Raw genomic sequence first — 17,931 nt, 5'->3', positions numbered from 1 at the left:
ATTCACATTGGAATGGGAGGTGCCCTGCGTTTGGCTGGCCAACTATTCAGGGTGTCCGTCGCCTGGTGCCCATAGTTGGCTGGGATAGGCGACACTTGTGAGGATAAGAGGTATGGAAAATGTATAAATGAATGAACTGGGAGGTGACAGCAAAGGAACGGTGGTTCAATAGCTGCTAGTCCTTTGACTGTGTCTGACCAAGCCATGATAACAATTACTCTAGATTTAAGTGAGTAAGCAGCAATTTATAAAGAAAAGAAATAATAAATGTGGTATCGGTACTGTATTGCCATCAGTCACTACCACATAATCAGGTTTTAGGATCAGGAGCCAAAATATCATATCAGTGAGACACTAGTTTAAAGAAGTTTTATTCCGGTTTGACATGAGCGTTACTAACATGTCTTTCCTCCGTGGCCATTTAGTAAAACCTAGACACCCTGTAGACCCCTGGAGCCTGTATGCAGACATGAAAGCCTCACCACTCCGGCCAGTACCGCCGTCTCTTCCCCTACCTCCAAATTGAGCCCCCCTCCCTTCCTCATCCAGCGTTCTTCGGCAGCCTTCCTCACCCACCAACCCCCCATCTTCACCATGAAGCTATCCCACTGCCTTGCCATCTCGCAGCATTCCGCGGGCCGCCGTGCACACAGAGCCCTATTGTGCATGCTGGGGGATGGCAGAAGGCAGTGTACAGTGAAAGTAGCACAGAAAGGGATGTGGAGGAATTAAATTAAAAAAACAAAAATAACTAATATATCAGTAGGAGTTCATGTGAGTCTTTCCTGTGATTAGCGATGCACCAATAAGTGAATCCTCCAAACTACATCCTGTTGGTGCTAGGACTTTACTGATAGGCCGATAATTGTTATTAATAAAGTTGTTTTTGTTTACAGAATTTCACAATCTCAACCTCTTTTTTCAATGACAATGTTAACATATTTGCGGTTTAAATTTCCTGAAATGTTATAATTATGCAACACTATCATTAGTTGTGGTTTAACAAGACTTACACCAAGTAGCTACTTCTAAAGAGGTTATTGTAAAATTTAAAAGTGATGGACTCGAGTGAGGAGGGCTAGTCCCAAACTCTTCTTTGCTCCACGTGAAATAACTGCGGCTAAACAGAAGGTCACAACCCTGGAATTACGGTAGCTCACTGCCTCACAAAGACCAGCCTTCAAGCTTCCTCACCCAGCCCAGGCTAATTCAGAGCTTTATGATGACAATCACATGAAGCTTTCATCACCTCCCAGTTTATAAAAGACAATGTGCTGCCATCCAAATTCATTCTAGTGGGAATGTACAGTGTAACAACATCCTAGCACTTGTAAATTAGTTTCCTCATAGAATGTTTTACTGTTCATCACAACCTCCTGCTAATTGTCTCTGTCTAAACTCTGCAGCATGCCAGAAAGTTTGATTGGACTGTGAATGCAATGTTTTGCACTGCCCATTTACCAGTTGAACGCTAAAAAATACTCATAGATTAATCCTTAATCCGCAACCAGTCTGTAACAAACAACTCTGTTGACTCAAGCTTGCTTACCATAAATGCTTTGGAGAAAATGGGCCTGAAGGCTAAAGCTTTATGGGCAACTAATTTGATTTAATAACGAATGATTGCTTTCAGACCTTGCAAAAACAGATTGGATGTCAAGTGCCATCAGTGGCACTGCAAGTCCTTATGTTTCCATGAATTTTTTAAACACTGAAAAATATGGAAAAAGAAATCCATGAGTGCTCATTTTTGTTTTTCTTCATTTAAAAAAATATATCAACCTGTGCTTTTTTTCATTTATATATGAACAGATTAAATTCAAAATAGAATCACTATCTAAAAAAAAACGATAACATACTGTATAATAATTCTCTCTCTCTGACCATTGAAAGCCTGTTTTTAGGCTATAGTTATTCCAAAAACTGTCAACTTTGGGTCCATTATATATATATATATATATATATACTTTTTCCCACTTCATTGTACATTAATTATCTACTTGTATGTCAATTGTGTTTATTTAAACATCTGGGTCTGCTGTATTTGAGTTACTATCTTTTTAAGTCATTCAAGGCCTGCTATCTACCTTCCTATAGAAAAGTAAGGTGCATTCTTGCCCAGGCCAAACAGATCAAGAGAAGCAGGGCTTGACTTTAAAAAAAAAATCCCTGGGAGAGTAGATGGTACTGAATTGAGGGGAGGGATATACGGTTCAGGTTTCAGCTCGACATGGGGTCTGGGGGAAGGACTGGCATTTTGGAATATACGAAGATCCATCCAAGACACAGTGGACATAAAACCGCGGTGCTTGCCCTGACGCGGTGGGTGCAGAGTGCCAGCTGGGGCCCCGCGTTGGATTCCACTTAGTCTTTGGAGGGTTTGACTGCATGGTGCCTTCGGTCTCTGGGAAAACACATTTAACACAGAACTGACTGAACGCCTCCTTCGTCCCTTCACTTCTCACCCGAGCTATTGCATGTCTAATATTTAGACATGTTCAGCTTTGTGGATTCAAGGACTGTTCTGCTACTTGTAGCATCCCAAGTTGTTTTATTGGCTGTGGTCAGGTGTCAGAGGGAGGATGACCGTAAGTTGTCAATTTGACTTTTTCATCTCTATTTTATATTCCAGATGAAAATGATACATGTGGACCGATGTCTCTTGTGGAAAAAGATTTACTACACTATAATTTAAAATGCATGCCTTTGGATTTAGAAATATGCTTATACTGAGTATTCCAGTGTTTAATCTGGAGACTGTGTGAGGAGCGGCAGACCAGGTGAACATTTGCCCATCTTACATAGTCACAGGTCATTCATTGTATGTTCTACCTGTCAAATGCTAATCAACTCAAGTGTCCATCAAGGACCAAATAGAACGGAAGAGGTAAAATTTACGATAATATTTACATAATATGTACACTCGATCCACATTCGTGACATGCGATGATATTGTGTCCAGGTTCATATGATGGTGCCCTGTCCAGTGACTAGCAATCATTTTTTAATCCTTTGTTTCTCTGGTTAGAGAGAAACACACATTCTTGTGCAGTGTAGCTAACCACTTGGTGATTATGAAAGTAACTTGTAAGACTTTCTAAGGATGATCCAACAAAAAATTGACGAGACTTCATTTGAACAAAAAGCCACTGCAATTCTGCATTGTTTCCACAAATTTCCCAGTATGTCTTCATATCGATTTCCTCCCTTCTTTTGGATTTAGGTCCTTGCAATATTAAATGACAATGACTGTAATTGGAGATTCATCATCCAGATTTGGCAAAATCATTGTGCGCTTGATGTGTAGTGTCAGAGTCAGGCAGTGCCTGACCTCAGTCTAGCAGGCTCAAAGGGGAGCAGGAAGTCAGTGGCACTTATTAGCAATAGCTACACAATGGTGTTTAATATACGAATGTTTTTTTTCTCTCGAGCATTTTTCATTTTTATTCAGATTATTTACTGTGAAGTGGCTAGCAACATATGTGTACAACATCAACACTTGAAATAGTCCCAAAAAGCAAATTGCGTCAGTTTCCAGAGGAGCGGACAAACAAATTTGTCTTTCTTAAACGGCCGGCATGTTTGTACTGTTGCTTGACGCCACTATGTGGTCCAGATTGAGACCCCCTGTTTACCTAAGGAAGCACCTTGTCAATTGTGCACAGTGTTCCTGAAAGAGAGCTTCATTCATCCGAGCAGACTCGCACATTAAGTACAGTCAGTAAAGTATGGGACCTTTTACTGTATATGACAACTTTGAGTTTTTGGCAGCTTGGGAATTATATTCACTAGCACTAGTAAAGTGACCAATCTCCATTCATTCGAATCATACAGTTGATTTGTCTGAAGTGTTTCGTTGTGTCCTTTTGTAATATGTCTATATTGCAAAGCTTTTGTCAAAAGTATATTTTACACCATGCAGTGCTCCCCTGATGCCCTTGACTTCAAAACCACACAGCTTTCATCATACTTTGACGCTGCCCACTCACCTTCTCGCTCCCTCACACTTTCTTTTTCACAAACAATTTCAAAGGATCTAAACTTGACCTAACTTTCTACAAAAATGTCCTGTTGCTTCCCCCTACCCCTCTCACACCTGCCACACACCCGCTGCTAGTCACCACAGAGGAGGCAGGTGGCTGCATACAGGAAGGCCAGCTGTATATTGATAAGGATGTGTGGAAGACAGATCCGTGTCGAATCTGTGTGTGTGTGACAACGGATCGGTTCAGTGTGATGAAATAATCTGTGAAGAAATGGAGTGTGCCAACCCCATCATCCCATTTGGAGAGTGCTGTCTCATGTGCCCTGCTGATGCCAGTACCCCCATTGGTTGTAATTTATTTATTCACCTAGCCATAAATAAATTACTCTTTCAGGTTGTCTCACTTTGGCTAATGATACGAATCGGGAATACTGCATGATCATAACTCATATCATCTTGGGTTATAAATGTCCGTAACTAATTATATTTCTACAATGGATGATAACTGGAGAGTGATTTCAAAATGCCGTTGTTTTATTAGAATAAATTGTTGTGGCTCCTTCTCAAATCTTGAGGTAAAGTAAACTGAAACAAAATTACGAGACAAACCTGACCAAGATGGAAGACCTGTAATGGATGGTGATGTTATCAATTTGATCATATAGAAGCTATTCCTTCCATTAGAAATGACAACATAAATTTGACTAATTTTTCTAGTTGGGCTAGCTTTGATATTTTCATGTAAATGGGACTCATCATAAGCATAATTATCATATGCTTGCTTCTGCTTCAACTCTCTCCTAATCATACTAACCAAGATGGGGTTTTGTCATCATAGATAGCATCATTACACATTTATTTTGTCCTCAACATTGATAGATATACATATATATATATATGTGTGTATATATATGTGTGTATATATGTATATATATATATATATATATATATATATATATATCAATGTTGAGGACAAAATAAATATATATAAATATGTATATATATATATATATATATATATATATATATATATATATATATATATATATATGTATATCTATCAATGTTGAGGACAAAATAAAAATATATATATATCTTGAAACTCTTTTAAATGTGTTATCCCTTCTTCCCCATTACCTGTCCATCGATGACATCAGAGACCATCGGCGCAAGGGTGAGACATTTTTAAAAATTCCGTCACCTCAAGAACTAATTCTTATTATCTCCAATTCAGACTTTTCATTTACAAATGTTCTCTTTTATTAAACAGGGCCAAAAAGGTGAACCAGGAGATATTGCAGATGTAAGTAGAAAAGCATTTGTCGACTGCCTAATAATGCATGAAGACCTACTTTTGGTTAAACTTGGTCTAATAAGGTACCCTGCAACTCTTTGATACGATAAGTGGTGTCTTCACTTTTTATTTTTTCTAAGGTTGTTAAATGATCCCCCCTAAAGAGGCTTATAATCATTATGGGTTATCTACATGGGTGCCTTGTTAGACCTTCTATAAATGAGCAAAATCCTACATTCTTGGGACACAATGAAGCCCATTAAATCCTCAAAGACCCTTAATTTCATAGCTCGGGTGCGCACACATACACACCCCCTCTTACCAATATACACATACACACATTCCAGGTGAACAAAGTCAGTTCAAGCAGAGGTGATGTTTTCAGCTAAACTTGGGCTGTCAACTTAAATCTCAATCCACTTGTTGCTAATTGCCAAATCGAAGACAAACCACTGCATCCCTTTGCTGACAAAGTTCTTTTTTATCCAAATTCAGGTTGTAGGACCAAGAGGACCAGCAGGCCCCATGGTAAATATCACAATGTTTCAGGCTCTGTACGGGCAGCTAAAAGCTGGTTATTGGTACTACGAGTAGGTGTTGGCCATATTTGGAACTCTGTTGACTTGAACATTTTGCCTTTTGCAGGGCCCCCCGGGTGACCAAGGAGGACGCGGACCAGCTGGTGCAAAGGGTGACAAGGTACGGAAGAAAAAACAAATAAAAAACATCCCCATTAGTATTATTACATTCTAATGGTCGTCATAGTTGATATATTAATGAATTGCAGATGGTTGGGATTTAATTATCATATAAAGCATTGCCTTCTTCTAAATGCAGTTTTAAATCCTTTTAATTGTTCCTGTGATTTAAAGTCAATATATTGCCCTCCCCTTAAAGGGAAATTCTGGACCTCGTGGAAGGGATGGGGAGCCTGGCACTCCTGGAAACCCTGGGCCACCTGGGCCACCTGGACCACCAGGACTTGGAGGGGTGAGTCATTAATCCTGGTTACTTAGACCCCCTTTCTCATACTTCAATCCCAAAACCTGTCTCTGTAATGTCAATTTTTTTAATTAAATGTTTTTTCTATGGTCGAGTGGTTAGCGTGGCGGTCCTACAGTTCTGGGTTCAAGGGTTCGATCCCAGATCCGGATCTTCTTGTGGGGAGTTTGCATGTTCTCCCCGGGCTCGCGTGGGCTTTCTCCAGCTGCTTTGGTTTCCTGCTATATGCCAAAACCACGCTTAGTAGGCTGGTTGAATACTCTAAATTGCCCCTATGTATGAGTGTGAGCAGGTAAGGTTGTCTGTCTCCTTGTGCCCTGTGATCGGCTTGCCACCAATTCACGGTGTCCCCTGCCTGGTGCCGCAAGTTAGCTGGGATAGGCTCCAGCACCCCCTGTGACCTAGTGAGGATAAAGCGGTTCAGAAAATGAATGAATGAATGACAGTATGCCCATGAAAATGACTAATATATTTTTTAATGTGTTTTTTTTCTTTATAGAACTTTGCTGCACAAATGGCTACAGGTTTTGATGAGAAGGCTGGAGGCGCTCAAATGGGAGTGATGCAAGGACCAATGGTATAAACTGAGAAAAGCATACAGGAAGTAATTAGTTGCAACGTCAAGTGGCATTCTGAGTGAAATATTTACAATGCTGCTGTCTTGAGGTCAAAGTTTAAACCACGCAGATTAATTTCTGTGTCTATTTTTTTGTAATCAAGTATAATTGTGAACGACAATATTTTACTGATATTTAATTCATCCAATTCTTTTAAGATAGGCTGTATATGTCCATCTTAGAATGCCATTGATGGCGCTAAACGTGCAATCCATTTGATTGGATGTCTAGCGCCGTCAATGGCAGCCAATGAGTTATGGCCTCCATTGATAGTGATGGTTTAATACTACAATTCATGTTTCTCTTGCAGGGTCCAATGGGCCCCCGTGGTCCCCCAGGACCAAGCGGAGCGCCTGTAAGTGCTCTAAAAACAGCAAATTAGTTTTTTTGTTGTTGAAAAGTTTCAATCCGAAATAAAATGGCAAATGATTTATTATTCTCTTAGGGACCTCAAGGTTTCCAGGGTGCCCCTGGAGAGACAGGAGAATCTGGTCCAGCTGTGAGTATTATCAGAAATGGATGGACGGATGGATATGAGGAAGAATACAACTCAAAGTCGCTCCAAAACAAACATTGTGTTTTTATGTCAAATATTTCAGGTTTTAATTACCTCAGTAGATGATTTTTTTCTGATCATTTGATTCATACTAGGGAGCATTGGGACCTCGTGGACCACCTGGACCTTCTGGAAAACCAGGAAGTGATGTAAGGATACTAATATGATGTTTCAAAAGATTTTAGGTCAAGGGTAATATTTTCAAGGACATGCTTTTACAGAACAGTCACGTACATGAAATTAAACATAGTTGCAAATAATTAGGCAAAGTGAATTTTGCATTGAATGGTAAGATTTTTATTGTTGTTTCATTCTAGGGTGAGGGTGGCAAACCTGGCAAAGCTGGTGAACGTGGACCTGCTGGACCTCAGGTTGGACAATGAGCTCAATTTCTTGAAGTTATTTGGAGAAAGTGGAAACTGTTCAACCTTTTAATACTTCACTCTGTTGATTTCAGGGAGCTCGTGGATTCCCTGGAACTCCGGGACTTCCGGGAATTAAGGGACACAGAGTGAGTGGCCATCACTCCTTCAAATTAGAAATACAATACATAACTTGAAATGAAAACACAACATGAAACCCCTCACTCAGGCCTAATTATTCTTGTCACCATGCTCTGTAGGGTCACCCTGGTCTAGACGGTGCTAAGGGAGAGAATGGTGCTGCTGGGGCTAAGGTGAGAGCAGGAATAGGAAAATAAAATCATTTTTTCTCTTTTCTTTCTTTTGTTTTGATCATTCGAATGTCCTATTTTCTCTTTTTGACAGGGTGAGGCTGGTGCTTCAGGGGAAAATGGTGCCCCTGGACCCATGGTGAGTCTCTTCAGTCACTTTCATTGCTTTTAGGCTAAATGTTTTGGGACTCAGGCTTAATGCGATACTTTGTCATCATAGGGCCCACGTGGTCTACCTGGCGAGAGGGGAAGGACAGGTGCTGCTGGAGCTGCTGTGAGTTTTGATCTCGGCTTTGCCTTATCGGAGCGCCACGTCCTTTGTTTTCCCTGACTTTTCTGTCAAAACGCCACAGGGAGCCCGTGGAAATGATGGCTTGCCTGGTCCTGCTGGTCCACCTGTAAGTAACATTTCAATTTGATTATGTTATATTTTACTCAGTTCCGATTTAAAATACATCTAACACAACATGGAACTAACCTCTAGATTTTTACTTCTGCTTCTAGGGGCCAGTTGGTCCTGCTGGAGCTCCTGGTTTCCCGGGATCCCCAGGAGCCAAAGTAGGTGCCCACCTCCTCCGACAACTTTGTTTGAAAGAACGCATCTTAGATTAGATTAGATAACTTTATTCATCATGTCTTTGGGAAATTTCACTGTCACAGTAGCAAGAGGGTGAGAATAAGGACACAGGAAAAGACACACACATACACACACACACACACACACACACACACACACACACACGTTTATACATACGGTTGGATTTAACATTCAGACATTTCTTTTGTTAAAGAGCCTGACAGCTGATGGGAGGTGGTGACATTGGTGATATATATATATATATATATATCACTTGGTGGAGGTGCAAATGTTGTGATTTGTAATGGCAGGGTGAAGCTGGTCCTACTGGAGCTCGTGGAGCTGAAGGCCAACAGGGTCCCCGCGGAGAGGCTGGTACCCCAGGATCTCCCGGACCGGCTGGGGCATCGGTCAGTCATTTTCACATGCAGTGGTAATTATCTCTAACTTTTCTCAAGATCTTATTGTGATATATTGGCCCATAAAACAGGGTAATCCTGGAACTGATGGTATTCCTGGAGCCAAAGGATCCGCTGTAAGTCCATTTTCATCATATTGAGAATAGTATAAGCATGGAAGTTTGTCCACAATTCTCATTCTGAGGTGTCTTTTCTTACTTTTAAGGGTGGCCCAGGAATTGCTGGTGCCCCTGGTTTCCCTGGCCCCCGTGGGCCCCCTGGACCACAAGGAGCAACAGGCCCCCTGGGACCCAAAGGGCAGTCTGTAAGTCACTTGAGAGACATTTGAAAATAAATGAAAGATGGTGACAAATATACTAAACTCTGTCATTTATATACGGCATAGGGTGACCCCGGTCTTCCTGGATTCAAAGGTGAAGCTGGACCCAAAGGAGAGCTTGTAAGTTGTTCAATATTTTACTAAATGACGAAAAGTCATTTACATTACATGCTACATTCAAACAATCTTATGTTTTTAGGGTCCAGCTGGTCCCCTAGGTGGACCCGGCCCTGCTGGCGAGGAAGGAAAGAGAGGTGCAAGAGGAGAACCCGGAGCTGCTGGACCGCTAGGACCTCCCGGAGAGAGAGTAAGGAGCACCTAGCTAAAAAAAAAAAATAGAGTAATGTAACTAGTATAAGCCCCCGATGGTGCAGTGGTTCTTTTGCCTGACTTCAGTGCGGGTAGTGTGGGATCAATGAGATTGTGCGGGCGAATGCTTGTCTGTCTCTATGTGTGCCCTATGACTGACTGGTGGTCAGTTTAGTCTAGTGTGGAGTAGTACCTTTCGCTCGAAGTCAGCTGGGATAGGCTCAAGCAACCCACAACCCTGGCAAGGATAAGTAGTGTTCAAAATGTATGAAGGAATAGTATAAAAATAGAGGAATTAAAAACAACAGACATAGTTGTGTTATTGTAATTCTAATCATGCCTTTTCTAAACCTCACAGGGAGCTCCTGGCAACCGTGGTTTCCCTGGACAAGATGGTCTTGCTGGCGCAAAGGTGGGTGCCTTCATTGATTAAAGGCATTGATTTTTTGGGGTAATTTTTTCATAGTTCAGTCTTGAAAACAAATGCGGCTGTCACTCAACTTTGACTCTTGATGTTCTTCAGGGTGCTCCAGGTGACCGTGGTGTTCCTGGCGCTGCTGGGCCAAAAGGTGCGACGGGTGATCCCGGACGTACAGGAGAGTCTGGACTCCCTGGAGCTAGAGTGAGTATTGTGTCACATCATTATTGCAAGGCAGAGGGGCAGGATAATGATGTGAAATGTTCTGCTTTGGACAGGGTCTTACTGGCCGTCCTGGAGATACTGGTCCTCAGGGCAAAGTTGGACCTTCTGTAAGTACTCTTTGTTTCCTTAAGGAATAAAAACTAGATTAGATTCAATGAAACTTTATTCATCCCGAATTCGGGAAATTCATATATATATATATATATATATATATATATATATATATATATATATATATATATATATATATATATATATATATATATATATATATATGCGGCTGTCACTCAACTTTGATATATGTATGTATGTATATATGCAGTGAACAATGCATTGCATAATGACAGATGTGGAAATGGACACAGGTGGTGTTAACATTCAGACATTTATTCAAGATATATATATGTATGTATATATATATATATATATATATATATATATATATATATATATATATATATATATATATATATAGTTAGTCAAGATATATAGTGTAAGATAGATAAACCTAGAAGCTTTCACACCCGACAAAATCAACAAAAGTTAAGTAGTTTCCAAAAAAGGGATAATAGCTTGTATCTGCCATTTTGTGATCTCTCCAAATCAATTAAAATTAATATATAAATTGGGTAGTGGTCCCTCATCTGTAAGGCTTTCGACTTTCGAGTGGCATAGTGTAATCAGTTCTGTAACTAGTTGTTGGACAGACGCTCGTCTACTTCTCAGAGTTGTTGGGGTGATCTGAAGCCTTTTACAGACAGGTTAACTGCAGTTGAAAGCTATATTCAAAAGTGGACCTTTAAGCCTTTTATAGGGCAAGTGACTATTTAGGTTAAAAAAAAAACAATTGTTATAACCATTCCTGCATTCATTTGTTATAATAAAATATATAATAAGAAATTATATTTAAACTAATAGAGGGGCCGACTGGTTAGTGCATGGGTCTCACAGTTCTGGGCTCGTGAGTTCGATCCCAGGTCTGCCCTCACTGTGTGAAGTTTGCATATTCTCCCTGGGCTTGTGTGGGTTTTCTCCGGGTATCCCGGTTTCCTCCGGGTATCCCGGTTTCCTCCCACATCCCAAAAACCCACAGGATAGGCTGGTTGGACACTTTTTGGCCCTAGGTATGGGTGTGAGGTGTGCATGGTTGTACTTCTCCTCGTGCCCTGCGATCGGCTGGCCACCGATTTAGTGTGTGCCCTGCCTCTAGCCTGAAGTCAACTGGGCTAGGCTCCAGCACCGCTCGTGACCCTATTGAGGATAAAGCGGTTCAGAAAAAGAACGATGAACATTATTAAAAAAAATAGTGGACTGGCATAGACACCTATCATAGTTATTAAATATTCACAAAATGCTAGCAAGTAAACCCTGATACATGGCAATTAACTCTTTTTTGACAGTCTATTTGAGTGTTAATTTGTCATTTATCATTTTAGGGTGCTGCTGGTGAGGATGGTCGCCCCGGCCCACCTGGTCCTCAGGGAGCCCGGGGACAGCCAGGAGTGATGGGATTCCCAGGACCAAAAGGAGCCAATGTAAGTTCATCATGATAAAGATCAACAGAAACATCTTCACTAGATTGCGAAACCATTACGTGTTATTAAAACTAATAAGATTGTGTTCAACAGGGCGAGCCTGGAAAGCCTGGAGAGAAAGGTCTTTTGGGTCGCACTGGTCTGAGAGTAAGTGTTCTTGCTTTAACCCTAAATGCCTTTGAGTGTCTTTATTAACTTGTAATTGGAATGTTCCTATCTGACCAGGGACTGCCTGGAAAAGATGGAGAGACTGGATCTGCTGGACCACCAGGCCCTGCTGTAAGTGCTCCATTCTCTTCGACTATACTAGATTGCAACTCTTTTATATTTCACCGTCTTCTGCATTTACATTAATTGTTGTTTTTCTATCTTAGGGACCTGCTGGAGAGAGAGGAGAGCAAGGTCAGCCTGGACCTTCTGGCTTCCAGGTTAGTTCCATCATCATACAGCAGTGTTCTTTCTTGAACGTTCAAAATGTAACTCTGGCTGTTATTTTACATATTTTCCAAGGTTCAGCCAGTAGAAAAATACACTTCTAGATACAACACCTCAAAATATTATCCTAGAAACCAAGTTTGGGTGGACAAGATAAGAACTAGTTAACCCTTTGAAGGACAGTGTTAACTTTAGCAGAAATCTATACAAAGGTTATCATTAGCTTAATTTATTCACTCATTCACACCCGAGGTCATATAGTGTGTTGTGGTAGTTAGTAAAAAAAAAGAAAAGGATAATTGGCATAGGATATAGATTTTGTTGGCAAAAGACATCTAATGCTTTTCAGCTAGGACTCCCAGTCCCAGTTAAAATTGGATGTCTATAGCTGTCAATGGCACCCAAAGAGTTAAATAGTTAGGTGAAGTAAAAAAATATTTATGAGTAAACAAAAAATGGGAGCCACCTCATGGTGTAGAGGTTCACTCGACTGGCTTCGATGCGGGCAGGTGCGGGCTCGATTCCCGCTGGTGGTGGTATGATTGTGAGAGCGGATGGTCGTTTGTCTCTCTGTGTGCCCTATGGGTGACTGGCGACCAGTCTAGGGTGTAGTCTGCCTTTCACCCGGCCTTAGGCTCCAGCAACCCCTGCAGCCCTTTTGAGGATGGGCGGTATGGAAGATGAATGAATGAATGAATAAATGAATGAACAAGAAATAGATCAATAACATTTCCATTCTATTAATACATTTGTTTCAGTTGTTTATAGTTCAGGTCAGTTGTTTCAGTTTTTTTTATTATTTAAAAATATATATTTAGAAATCTTTATTTTTCATTACTCATGGCTTTTGTAATTTGCGTGTTTTGCAAATAGGACAGCTAAATATTCTCCTCTGGACTGCAATTTGATACTCCTTTCCTATCTGTTTTAATAATAACAAAAAAACATTTAAAAAAAAGTTAATTTCTTTAGTTTTTAAAGAATTCCTCAATGATTACCATATTTCCCAGACTACACAGTGCCGTGAAAAAGTATTTAGCTCCTTCCTGATTCCTGTGTTTTTTGCATATTTATCACACAGGTTTCAGACAATCAAATCCATTTTTGTATGACACAGAGACAACCCAAGGAAAGAGAAAATGCAATTTCTAAATGATGACTTTATTTACCAAGGCAGAAGAAATTACAAACTTGCCAGGCTCTCCGTGAAAGAGTAATTGCCCCACTTTGTTAAATCACAAAATAACTGTGACTAATCACAATTGTAGGAAAACTGAGTTCAATTTCACAAACCACACCCACACCTGATTACCACTGTTGAATCAAGAAAATGCTTAAATAGAAAGTGTCAGACAAAGTGAAGTAGGCTACAAGATCGGAGCATCATGCCACAAGAAGAAATTCAAAAAAAGTGATGGACACCTATCAGTCTGGAAAAGGTTACAAAGCCATTTCCACGGTTTTGGGGCTACAGCAAACCACTGTCAGAGCCATTATCCACAGATGGAGAGAACTGGGAACAGTGGGAAACCTTCCCCAGAGTGGTCAGCTAGCTAAAATTACTCCAAGAGTGCTCAGCACATCCAGGAGGTCACAAAAGAACCGATAAAAACATCAAAAGAACTGCTTTCCTCACTGGCCTAAGTTAAAGTCATTGTTCATGACTCTACCTGGTAGAGTCTACCATAAAAAAGCACTGGCCAAAGCTGGTATCCATAGGGCAGTTCCAAGGTGAAGACCATTACTGTCCAAAAAGAATATAAAGGCTTGTCTTACATTTGCCAAAAAACATCTTGATGATCCTCCACACTTTCGGAAGAACATTCTTTGGACTGACGAGTCAAAAGTTGAACTTATTGGAAGGTGTGCGCCCCGTTACATTTGGCAAAAAAATGACACAGCATTCCATCAAAAGAACACTACACCATCAGTGAAGCATGGTGGTGGCAGTGTGATGGTCTGGGGCTGCTTTGCTAAGTCAGGACCAGAACGACTTGCTGAAATTGATGGAAGAATGAATTCTCCTGTCTACCAGCAAATTTTGAAGGAGAAAGTCCGGCTCTCAGTTCATGCGCTCAAGCTCCAGCCCTCTTGGAGCATGCAGCATAACAACAATCCAAAGCACACCAGCAGGTCCACCTCTGAATGGCTAAAAAACAAAAACAAAAAAACAAGTTGAGGTTTTGGAGTGGCCAAGTCAAAGTCCGGATTTAAATCCTATTGAAATGCTGTGGTGTGATCTGAAACGGGCTGTTCATGCTAGAAAACCCTCTAATATTGCATAATTAAAACAATTCTGCACAGAAGAGTGGACCAAAATTCCTCCAAAGCGTTGTGAAAGACTCATCACAAATTATCATAAACGTTTGTTTTCAGTTATTGCTGCCAAAGGTGGCACAACCCATTAGTAGGTTCAGGGGGCAATTACTTTTTCACAGAGGGCCAGACAAGTTTGTAATTTTTTTCTGCCTCGGTAATTAAAATCATCATTCAGAAACTGCATTTTCTATTTCCTTGGGTTGTCTCTGTGTCATACTAAAATTGGTTTGATGATCTGAAACCTTTGTGTGTGATGAATATGCAAAAATCACTAGGAAGGCGGCAAATACTTTTTCACGGCACTGTAAGTCATGCTTTTTTTCAGTTTGGTCAGGCCCGAGACTAATACTTAAGTGGAAATTGTTTTTTTACTAACCAACCGACAACTTTTTTTAAGGCTATAGTTAAATGTAAAACTTTTATGCATATTTAGGCAGTTGTTCTCCATTATTATTGTTACTTTAATTTATTTTCTGCTTGGTTTCTCATGAAATAAAAAAAATGTCCTCCCAAAAATGTGACATATATTTTTTTCTGTTTATTGTGTATTCTTTGGCTGGTGCGACTTCTAGTCCAAATAATACGATATATGCTTTCCCACTTCTAAGATGCAGAAAAACTTAAGATATAATCTTTTTTTGTCAAACAGGGTCTGCCTGGACCAACTGGTTCACCCGGAGAGTCTGGAAAGCCTGGAGACCAGGTACATGTTTTTTCAATTGAGGATACTGCATATTTGGATAAAATTAAATTATGCCACAGAGTGCTGGTGTTGAACAGCTAGTTTTGAATTCCCCTAAATTTGAACATATTAGGATTATGGATTAGTCTCCCTGTGCATTGATGTTGTTCTAGATTTAAGGATTGAAATTTCTCTCTTTTTTGCAATAAAATAACAGGAAAAGATATAGCAATGGGAAGGCTAGCCATGATTTGCAGATTACAAACAAAAAAGAGAAACCTGTTTCCTGTTTCTCTCTGCAGGGTGTTCCTGGAGAGGGTGGTGCTCCTGGTGCTGTTGGACCCAGAGTGAGTTTTCATGTTCCTTTCTTGGCATTGAAATACAGTATAGGGAGAAATGTTTGATGTTTATGCATTCCTAGAAACTGTACCTTTAAATTGTAATCCAACGTGAATAAAACGGTGTTGTGTTGCTTCTGTTAATTCAGTATACTTGTCGTCCACTAGGGTGAACGTGGTTTCCCTGGCGAGAGGGGTGGAGCTGGTCCTCAGGGACTTCAGGGACCACGTGGGCTTCCTGGAACACCTGGAAGTGATGGGCCTAAGGTGAGTAAGGATACAATGACCGTGAATGCTTCCCAGCTACAGTATAGTGTTTCTTCCATTGCACAACTGGACTGACATGATTCTCCTTCAGGGTGCCATTGGACCTGCTGGAGCTGCTGGGCCTCAGGGACCACCTGGCCTGCAGGGTATGCCCGGAGAGAGAGGAGCAGGAGGCATCTCAGGAGCCAAAGGAGACAGAGTGCGTGAATAATTATTTTTCGAATTCTTGATCCTTCATCATAAATAGGATTAACATTGTGGGGGTTTATTTCCAACAGGGTGATAACGGAGCAAAAGGGCCCGAAGGAGCTCCTGGAAAGGACGGTTCTAGAGTAAGTTCACAATAAAATTGCACTTATTCTTTTTGTTGGCAACCATTGATCCATACCAATACCCTTGTTTTAATCCTCCTTAGGGTTTGACTGGTCCCATTGGTCCTCCTGGTCCCGCTGGACCCAACGGTGCCAAGGTAAGATAAGAGTACCCATTGGAAAACACTAAATCAATTACAGTCCACTTAATATTAATCTTTGTACGCTAACAATGTTGTGGTTAATTTAGGGTGAGACAGGGCCTGCGGGGCCTTCTGGTGCTGCTGGCGTTCGTGGTGCTCCTGTAAGTATACTCCTTTTTAAGACAGACTTAAATTTGTGGATGCAAAGACTAAAAATGCCTTGGGAATTTCTAGATACTTTACAGGACATATGCCAACTGGCACTTTTAATATTTCCTGTATTTATTAACAATAAACATGATCCCTGAAATAATGTTGTATTCTAAGTTGTTTGCAGTGTGTAACAAACTTAAACCATGATTTCATTTGATTTTTGTTCAAACTCCATGTCTTGTTTCCAGTTTAATGATTGTAATTCTAGTAAATTTGTAAAACTGTTATTGTGATGATTAAGGTGATAAGCAAAGACCAGACAAAACCCATCAGGCTCACAGGGGGAAGAAAGCATTATACTGTATGCTAGAAAATTCAATTTTCAGTCCCTTCCTATTAGTTTAGGTTGCATTTTCAGGTCAATTCCTTGTTAACTCATTGGCTGCCATTGGCTATTTTGACTACAAAGGGCGAATTAACAAAATGAGCATTTAAAGCCAGTTCTCCCAGTTTAAATAAAATGGATGTCCACCGTTACTAATGCCAGGTAATATTTTATCTTGGGTCATATTTTGGTCTTTATTTAGGTACTCACAGGTGCCTTCCTGTTGATTTTGAGCCACTTTCTGTACATTTTGGACATTCCAGGGTGACTTACATTTGAATAATTTCATGTTGATTTTACAGCATTTCTGTTCATTGGTCACATCCTATAGATTTGGGGGATTATTCAGGTCACGTCCTGATTATATCAGTTCATTTTTTTCCCATTGGAAATATAAATATTCTTGTCAATTTTTTTGCCCCAAAAGTAATTAATGTTAGAATCAAAATTGAAAGACAATCACTTGAAGCCCATGGGCTCTGCGTTGTTCCAAAAGATAGGGCAGGGAAACAATTTCAATTTTTTCTGTGGCGACCTTTGCTTTAAAAAGCATCCTAACAATTAATCATCAATCATTGTTATCATTAAATATTCATTTTAACCAGTGATTTTACATTGATTGATTGTAACAAAGCATACTCTTATTGAAACTCTTATTATCTCCTGCAGGGTGACCGTGGTGAAGGAGGTCCTCCTGGGCCAGCTGGATTTGCTGGACCTCCTGTAACTACATTTGACGTGTTATATGTATTGCAAAGTCCTAGTATATGCCAATGCATATGCCAACTTTGCACCTTCTGTGATGGATCAAGGGTGCAGATGGTCAGCCAGGAGCAAAAGGAGAGCTTGGGGAGAGCGGACAGAAAGGAGAAGCAGGCGCTTCTGGACCTCAGGGACCATCAGGAGCACCTGGACCTGTGGTAAGTATTCAGCTGGAATAAAAGACAATTCTATTGAATTTATCTGTAG

General features: G+C 40.5%; 2 protein-coding genes across 6 annotated transcripts in view; one reads left to right on the top strand and one right to left on the bottom strand.

The window, feature by feature from the left end:
* Positions 1–2,319: 2,319 nt before the first annotated feature.
* Positions 2,320–17,689, top strand: LOC144074411 (uncharacterized). Its single transcript, XM_077600832.1, has 36 exons — positions 2,320–2,588; positions 5,143–5,159; positions 5,256–5,288; positions 5,775–5,807; positions 5,925–5,978; positions 6,177–6,269; positions 6,781–6,858; positions 7,209–7,253; positions 7,344–7,397; positions 7,550–7,603; positions 7,772–7,825; positions 7,912–7,965; positions 8,077–8,130; positions 8,222–8,266; positions 8,348–8,401; positions 8,481–8,525; positions 8,632–8,685; positions 9,016–9,114; positions 9,195–9,239; positions 9,329–9,427; positions 9,509–9,562; positions 9,642–9,749; positions 10,110–10,163; positions 10,275–10,373; positions 10,448–10,501; positions 11,831–11,929; positions 12,023–12,076; positions 12,155–12,208; positions 12,304–12,357; positions 15,333–15,386; positions 15,668–15,695; positions 15,853–15,970; positions 16,062–16,169; positions 16,249–16,302; positions 16,532–16,585; positions 17,632–17,689. The coding sequence occupies exons 1-36, from the start codon at positions 2,495–2,497 to the stop codon at positions 17,687–17,689; spliced, it is 2,262 nt and encodes a 753-aa protein (XP_077456958.1). The 5' UTR covers positions 2,320–2,494.
* The window catches only part of aaas (achalasia, adrenocortical insufficiency, alacrimia), a 56,333-nt gene continuing 46,036 nt past the window's right edge, over positions 7,635–17,931 (bottom strand). Inside the window, exons 18-25 of one of the 5 annotated variants that reach the window (XR_013300769.1) lie at positions 17,757–17,877; positions 15,796–15,950; positions 15,645–15,698; positions 12,831–13,019; positions 10,456–10,519; positions 9,033–10,368; positions 8,606–8,709; positions 7,635–8,523 (exon numbers count right to left, since the gene is read on the bottom strand). Coding sequence is in view for 2 of the 5 variants with exons in the window: in XM_077604092.1 (XP_077460218.1) it covers positions 17,852–17,877 (26 nt within the window). In the remaining 3 variants the exon portion in view is untranslated. Of the gene's footprint in view, positions 8,524–8,605; positions 8,710–9,032; positions 10,369–10,455; positions 10,520–12,829; positions 13,020–15,644; positions 15,699–15,795; positions 17,878–17,931 lie in introns of those variants that run through there. The other 4 variants (XR_013300778.1, XR_013300760.1, XM_077604092.1 and 1 more) reach the window with 4 other exon arrangements.

This window comes from Stigmatopora argus, chromosome 1, assembly GCF_051989625.1.
Source record: "Stigmatopora argus isolate UIUO_Sarg chromosome 1, RoL_Sarg_1.0, whole genome shotgun sequence".
Classification (NCBI taxonomy): domain Eukaryota; kingdom Metazoa; phylum Chordata; class Actinopteri; order Syngnathiformes; family Syngnathidae; genus Stigmatopora; species Stigmatopora argus.
The sequence above is the reverse complement of the archived record's forward strand: the minus strand, read 5'-3'. Positions and strand labels throughout refer to the sequence as shown.

Coding starts and splice junctions, on each gene's coding strand:
- LOC144074411 (XM_077600832.1), top strand. CDS start 2,495: ATGTTCAGCTTTGTGGATTCAAGGACTGTTCTGCTACTTGTAGCATCC. Junction 8,526..8,631: donor CTGGTCCTGCTGGTCCACCT/GTAAGTAACATT, acceptor TTCTGCTTCTAG/GGGCCAGTTGGTCCTGCTGG. Junction 9,428..9,508: donor TGGGACCCAAAGGGCAGTCT/GTAAGTCACTTG, acceptor TATACGGCATAG/GGTGACCCCGGTCTTCCTGG.